Here is a 7,159-nt window from a genome sequence, read left to right on the forward strand (position 1 = left end):
ACAATCAGAAGCTTAGGGAACATATGGCGAGATCTAAAGAGCTTGAGGGCCATTCAAATCATTATAGCAATCTTGTCATAACATGTTATGACATCGACCAGATTATAGATAGTTATGACATATTAATAGCTCTCAGATCATGCCCAGATATGCCCAAGTTCGCCCATCACCAGGCTCGTGATTGATAATCATCATGCCACCTCGAGCAACTTTGTTTCCATTGGACAAATAGGTCTCCCTAACCTATGGTGTCGATAGTAAATGCCCACCAAGCACTACTTCCCGACCTAACTTCATTATGCTCCTTAGCTCAAGAAGTATGGGGTATATGTTACAAGAAAAATAGCATGATTGATGTGTCAATACCATGTACCCAACATTTCAGCTCTATAAGGTCGACACCTTGGCTCCATGTGGCAAAGGAGTCACCTGGTCGACAACTCGGTTCTATGTGGTAGGCACGTCGAGTCCACCTCAGCATCGCATGAGTATCCTATAGAGTAGAACCAACTATATGTGCCCAATTAATACCACGTGTCGAAAAGCTATGCAATCCTAAGGTTGGCTCGGGCTAGTAGTAGTTATAGTCAAATTCTTCTCTCCCAAAATCATATGTGATAAATGGATTAGAAGACTTCGAATATCTATTATAAAAGAAAACTAATAGGTATATCTTAGGATATTGAATACCTATAGTCAATTTATTTATTGATTTAAGTATTCGAAAATATTTTGATGTAGTTTTATAAAATTTGGATGGCCTACGGAGGTGTTCATCTTAAAATCAACCTGAGAAAGAAATCAGATTGATTTCGAATCAGCTTATAACTCAAACAATCAAAAATCGACCTAACAATGTAGCATTTGTTTCTTGCAAATTCAGGCAAAGAGCACTGGGTAGCAGTGAAGTGGATTTTTAGATATCTCAGAGGGAGCTCTAAGGTTTGTTTAAGCTTTGGAGGTGGACCACCTGTGTTAACAGGTTACACAGATGCAGATATGGCAAGAGATATAGATACGAGGAAGTCTACTTTAAGTTATGTACTTACTTTTGCAGGGGGAGCTGTGTCATGGCAATCCAGGTTATAAAGGTGTATTGCTCTCTCTACCACAGAAGCAGAATATATTGCTGCTACAGAGGTATGCAAAGAAATGTTATGGATGAAAGAATTCTTACAAGAATTGGGGCTGAAACAGGAAAATTATTTGGTGCATTGTGATAGCCAAGGTGTTATCTATTTGTGTAAGAACCCAATGTTTCATTCCAAGTCAAAGCATATAGATGTCAGATACCACTGGATTCGAAATGTATTTGAAGAGAAGCAGTTGCAGCTTCAGAAAATTCATACAGATGACAACGGAGCAGATATGTTGACGAAGACCTTACCAAAAGAAAGACAGGAGATATGCCGACAGTTGGTCGGCATGGCTTCACATTGAGAAGTCATGGGACAGCCTCCCTTATGAGCTAAAGGGGGAGGTTGTTGGGCTGATGGCCCATATTCAGCCCATGTGGGCTTTATCAGCCCACAGCCCACACCTCCTCTTAACATAATCCTAATTAAGATTAGGGGGGTGTGGTGGCTGCGTTTTAGATGCAGATTAAAGCTATAAAAAGGCAGCAACGAGGCAGATCTTGGAAGCCACGAGATTCCAAAGAGAAGAAGGAGAACAAGGCAGAAAAGGAAGAGAAAGAAATGGAAGAAGACAAGGACAACGCAGAGAGACTGTTCACAATCATCTAGCAGTGTTCTCATCTCAGGTTAGATCAAATCTACAGTAGACTCTTGCTGTGATTACTTGGGGAGGTTTTAGATATTGTGAGCAGTGACGTGATCCTTGTATCCCAGTTATTCTCTTGTGGTTGTTGCTAGGGTTTTGGGCAAGAGATTGAGATTTGTACATTTATTATTCTCATAGTGGATTATCTCTAGTTTGTCCCGTGGTTTTTACCCTTCACATTGAAGGGGTTTTCCACGTATATCTTGGTGTTCTGTTTGATTGTGTTTCCATTTTATTCCACTGCGTATTTTGGTCTTCTAGTATTTGTTCCTATACAAAGGTTATTCCTGTTTATATCCCCATCAGTTTCTTCATTTGTACTCACAATATGCAATGAGATTTCGTTCATCTATATATCTAAATCGGACTATGCTAAAACATACATTGAACCCGCAAACGAAACTCGATGAAACGTCGTTAAAGATGGAAATAGAAAACCCACGTAATACTGAAAAAAGAAACACTCATATTAGACCCTGATTCCTATTTCAAGATCCTTTAAATTACCTTACAACTCCTGCTAAACTGGAATCCATGTTCCGTCAATAACTTGATGAGACATGTGTCATAAAGTCTATATATATATATATAGCTTGTGATTTTACAGGCATAGTTTACCATTGTCATCAGTTCAATCTCGATACAGAAGGGAAGGGAACTGGCAGTAACCCTTGATGAGAAAGGTGGAACCGGTACTACCGCTGTACAAAACTTGAAAGCTATTAGTCGAAGTTTCAGTACCTTTCAATGTACAAAAAGGAAAAGGCATGGCAGTCAGCAATACACCTCACAGAAGATGTGAGATGACTCCTTTATACCATGAACATCATTTAGATGTGGAATCAAAGGGTTAAGGTTATGAACTCTAAAACCTTTCCTCAACGACTACATTAACTTTTCAGAAATGAATCAGAAACTACATAAGTTAACACTAAAACAGCCACTTAGGTTCAAAATGTTGAGCTAATACATGGAGATGATGATGCCTTTAATCTTGTGGACTGTTTAATCAAAGCTTTCACCTCTGATGGTGACAAATCAAGGCAACTGTGCGTGCAGGTCAAATCTAGATGGTGGACTTGCATGCATTATCTTGCTTGCCTCACCTTATATGAGCTTGCATCCAATCTGCATGCACTATTGTCTACCGAAACCCAAAGTCTAGTGGAATGGAATTATTACTGATGGTAGGAAGAGTGAACGCCCATTACTTGCTGCAGTTTCATCAGTACTCTGCTTGTTTATTGCATGCATGACTCAGCTTCATGGACCCCACTGTTGGGGAAGATCCCAAGTAGAAGTAGAGTTACACGATGGTATCTGTTGTGCATCTCTTTGTTACCAGGGAAGCCCCCCTTGGAGTATGTGGAAGACAAAAGAAGCTTGAGGAAGTCCAGCCCTTTTTCTTTGCTGTTTCTTCTGATTGCTACATGCATGGTGTTCGGTATAAGGAATTGGAACTTGCAGTTACAAAAGAAATCAAATTCTCTGATTCAAGTTACTCCAAATATGTAAACAACACATTAATTCCACAATCTCAGGTAACTCACACAAAGAGATTCGTTCCAATAGAGTACAATCATTCTTTCTTTTATTGGAATATGGTATTTGAAACCTTTGTGTTTTCTGTTCTATCCCAGTATAATTTTGTTCATGTATCTATCTCACTGAATGCCCAATGTTTATCTACTACCTGTTCAAGTGTGAGGAAGCTAGTCTTTGTTGAGGTTTTATTTTTATAAGCAATCAACAATTTACTTACCAAAATAAAATTATTGTTACTAAGCAAATGATTGTCTTCCAATTCTAATACATTAGGCAATTACTTGATTGATGTTTTTGACTATGCCATTGAGTTTCTTAAAATGAACCAGTCACTTTCTTTTTTCCATATTATCTTACATATATTTGTTAACAATTGGATTATTATAAAGATAAATATATTTACAAAATAAGATTTAGAGTCATGTGGAATATATGCAAGTTATCATTTGTGAAATATATATATAAAAAAATAATATATATTGCTACATAACTCTATCACTAATAATAAAAGACAGATAGATTTTACTAAATTAAATTAAGATATAAGTGGAACTCAGTCCTCATACCAAAGAAGCCATCAATACCTAATAAGTAAACCATGCTCATTCCAACAATGAAGAAGATTATATAGTCCATATAGCTCAAGACTCTTTTAACTTTGGTCGTGGCTTCAAGCCCCACCATGGCATCGTACTCTTGTCGACATTACCCATATCGATGTGATTAGCTTAAATATGTGTGATGTATCATAGGAATTACCATTCAGATGCAATCATTAGTCATGCTATGCTATTATTTTTATTAAGAATTATTTCATCTATTAGCAATTAGTTCATCTCTTAAGAATGTATAGAGCTATGCATATATGCATGCACATATAAATATAACATGCCACGACTTAGAAAAGAAAAAGATAAATAAAAATAAAGCGACACTATAGTATTAAATATATATAAAAAAAATTAAAGATATTATATCAACAATTTAATGTATTCTTAGTTTTAATTGTAAGATCAAACAACCATATATAGGAGCTTGTTTCTCTTCTATGTTAGTTTATAAAGGCTAATTAAATATATCGTACCAGCATATAAAGAAAATAAGAAATATAAGAAAACTTAAGACCTTCGTGCATTGTGAATGACCACAATTGTGCTTGCGATTTGGGCACTCTCACTTCACACACATATCCTGTGTTCCCATGAATCATTGAACTAAATCAAAGTTAATTTCACGTAAAGTTCATATCATCGAACTGAATCGAAGTGTACAACTCTGGAGGAGTACAATGAAAGCCATGAATGGGCACCTATGGTGTTTCTTTCTTGCTCAAATCGAAGGCCTGCTCTGCTCTTGGGCAAAGATTGAAGAGATGCAGCAGGGTAGCAAAACAGACAACAAACAGGCACACTACACAATTCAATCATCGAAGAATACTAAATCCAAATATTAAAGGCGACAAAGTCTGTGAAGAGTATTGAGTTTGAGCGAGCTCTCAAATAGAGAGGAAAGGAAAGGAGGAACTAACAAGTTAGTGATACCAACGGGCGTGCCTTGGCCTCTTTCTGAGAGTCGAAGCAGGGGAAACCTGCGGCACCGTGAATGCGTCTTCGCTCCACAGCTCTCGTCCCGCTTACACCCCTTCCTGGGCGATAAGAGACGCCTCCTTGCCAGCGTTCGATGCACGGTAGCCGGCGCCGCCGGGAGTGAACTGCGGCGCGTGGCGCGCCCAGATAGGATACTTCTCCGACACTGTTCCCGGGCGGCCGCTGTCCAGATCCGTCTCTACGAATCGCAGCAGCTCGTCCGCCTGCGCCAGAAAAATCCGATTTTTTATCTTCTTCGAGCGAAAAAGATGCAATTTTTGTGGTGGATTGACGCGGAACTGCTTGGAGACCAGGTGGCAAAAGGCAGTTGCATGGCGACAGACCTAGGCGAAACCTTCGTCGTCGACCAGCAGGTCGTCGACGCGCCAGCCCGGGCACATCTTGATGAGGTACTCCGAGATGTTGCTGGTGACCGTCGTCGTGCTGCTGCCGGTGAAAGTCATGGGGGAGGAAACATCTGCAACCAATGCCGTAGTTTGATTGTTCATGGTCATGATGGTTTTGGTCGCAGCTTTAGCCGCCGTAGCCTCCGGAACAGGGGAGGGAGAGGAGGAGACGGGAGCGGCGGAGAGCCGGACGCCGGTGAGGATGAACCTGTTGTGCTTCATGGTGAGATGATTAGCGCTGTGAACAGAAACATCGCAATCCGTGCAAAGAATCGCCCGGTCCTCTTGACAGAACAAGAACCCTCGATTCTCCTACGATTCCCATAAACCAAAAAAAAAAAAAAATCAAAAGATTTCCTCTGCCAATCGCAACACCGGTCGGTAGGGAAGGGATCAAAATCGCGTCTTGGAATCAGGGCAAACCTGGCAGATATCGCAGACCGGGTGGGACTGGGCGGAGGGGGCGGAGAGCGAGAGGCGGCGGTGCTCACCGGCCAGCTTGTTCGCCGGGTGCACACGCAGGTCGCAGGCTTCGCAGAAGGCGGTCTCGTCGGCGCAGCAGAAGGCCGATGCCTCCTCCTTGCAGCACACGTCGCACAGTATCTTCATCGCGCTCCTCTCTTCTACGGTGCTCGAGGAGGAAATGGAAGGCCTCGTGAGAGAAGCTGACGGCGGAATAGTTGAAATCAGTGCGTGTCGCAAGCGAGGAGGAGAATGGAGCTACAAATTAGAGTGGCAGGAGAAGAGGGAAGCAATGGGATGGCGTTGCAATTGATGCTCTCGAGAGATCCTCCAGCAACAATATTTTCTTTTGGTCTCCAAGTTTGCAGAGGCTGATGTTTCACAATCAAAAGTTTTGGCCATATCTTATTCTAAATTTGCATTGTTGATATTGTTGAATTTGGTTGTTCTTTTAAAATCTCATAAATTAAAAGATTACCTTTTTCAATCTTTTTGTGCTCCACTCTTCCACCTTTACAAGCAGGTCTGACAAAAATGTTGATCCATTCTTGCAAAGAAGATACAAATCTCCCAAGAATTATAATATAATCTATCTGCCAACAAGTTTTGTACTCAATTCAGTAATAATTTCAAACTGATAAATACATTTTTTCTGGTGAATTGGAGCCTTCAGTTGATGAAACAAAGAGAAAAGTCTTGACAGTGACATACTTCCATGCTGCATGTTCTGCATGTCTCCTTATTCAGAAGCTGATATGGATGCAACAGTAAAGCTGGGGACTGTATCAGCACAGAGCAGATAGATATCCATCATCATTGTTATGACAACATCTTGGGCTTTAAAAGAGGCATCTTGTGCTATAACTTCAGCAGTGATGCATCCAAAATATATCATGTAAACACCATACATTTCATCATATGATTCCCTAAGGAACTATGCATCAACAAAATTCCAAAGCCAGCCTATGCCTTATCACTTGCATAATATTCTGCATGTTCTTCAGCTACATCAGAGTAAAGACAAAGCTAGAATACTTCCTGAGATTGGTTTTCCACACTCATCCTTCTTTTCAGAAACTAGACAGACTGAGTTATTTAATGAGCTGGTGATGGTTTCAGAGAAGCAGCAGCAGCATGGGAGTGCATCAGGCTGAGTCCCACAGAATGGTGGAAAACCACCTTATCTTCTTCCACTCTGCTCTCTTCAATTATGGATTAGTTTATTAAAATATCTGAGAGTCGGCAGCTCTTTCCCACCACCAGCCACCTTTCAGCTTCATTTGATCTGCCATCTCCTTCATGTCTGTGAAAATGAACAAGAATTCTCCATTAACCTACACTCCATAGGCTGGGAAATTTCCTTCATCAGTTCACATA

At 40.6% G+C, this 7,159-nt stretch overlaps 1 protein-coding gene across 4 annotated transcripts; it reads right to left on the bottom strand.

The window, feature by feature from the left end:
• Positions 1–4,998: 4,998 nt before the first annotated feature.
• Positions 4,999–6,776, bottom strand: LOC135623450 (B-box zinc finger protein 20-like). Of its 4 annotated transcripts, none has more exons than XM_065126434.1 (4): positions 6,261–6,772; positions 5,744–5,985; positions 5,258–5,632; positions 4,999–5,137 (listed from the first exon to the last, which is right to left on the bottom strand). In XM_065126434.1, exons 2-3 carry the CDS (start codon positions 5,927–5,929, stop codon positions 5,258–5,260), a joined length of 561 nt encoding a protein of 186 aa, XP_064982506.1. In that variant the 5' UTR covers positions 5,930–5,985; positions 6,261–6,772; the 3' UTR covers positions 4,999–5,137. The 4 variants fall into 4 exon arrangements, with proteins under 4 accessions (XP_064982506.1, XP_064982504.1, XP_064982505.1 ...); XM_065126432.1 differs by having other exon boundaries at positions 5,744–6,153; positions 6,261–6,766; XM_065126433.1 differs by lacking the exon at positions 6,261–6,772 and having other exon boundaries at positions 5,744–6,202.
• Between the last annotated feature and the right edge of the window lie 383 nt (positions 6,777–7,159).

The sequence above is a fragment of the Musa acuminata genome, chromosome BXJ2-9, assembly GCF_036884655.1.
Source record: "Musa acuminata AAA Group cultivar baxijiao chromosome BXJ2-9, Cavendish_Baxijiao_AAA, whole genome shotgun sequence".
Taxonomy (NCBI): Eukaryota; Viridiplantae; Streptophyta; class Magnoliopsida; order Zingiberales; family Musaceae; genus Musa; species Musa acuminata.

Bases quoted from the DNA above. Each gene is read 5' to 3' on its own strand.
- LOC135623450 (XM_065126434.1), bottom strand. From the start codon at position 5,929: ATGAAGATACTGTGCGACGTGTGCTGCAAGGAGGAGGCATCGGCCTTC. The intron at 5,633-5,743 runs GTTTGCCCTGAT...TGGGAATCGTAG, and splicing joins CGGTCTGCGATATCTGCCAG to GAGAATCGAGGGTTCTTGTT.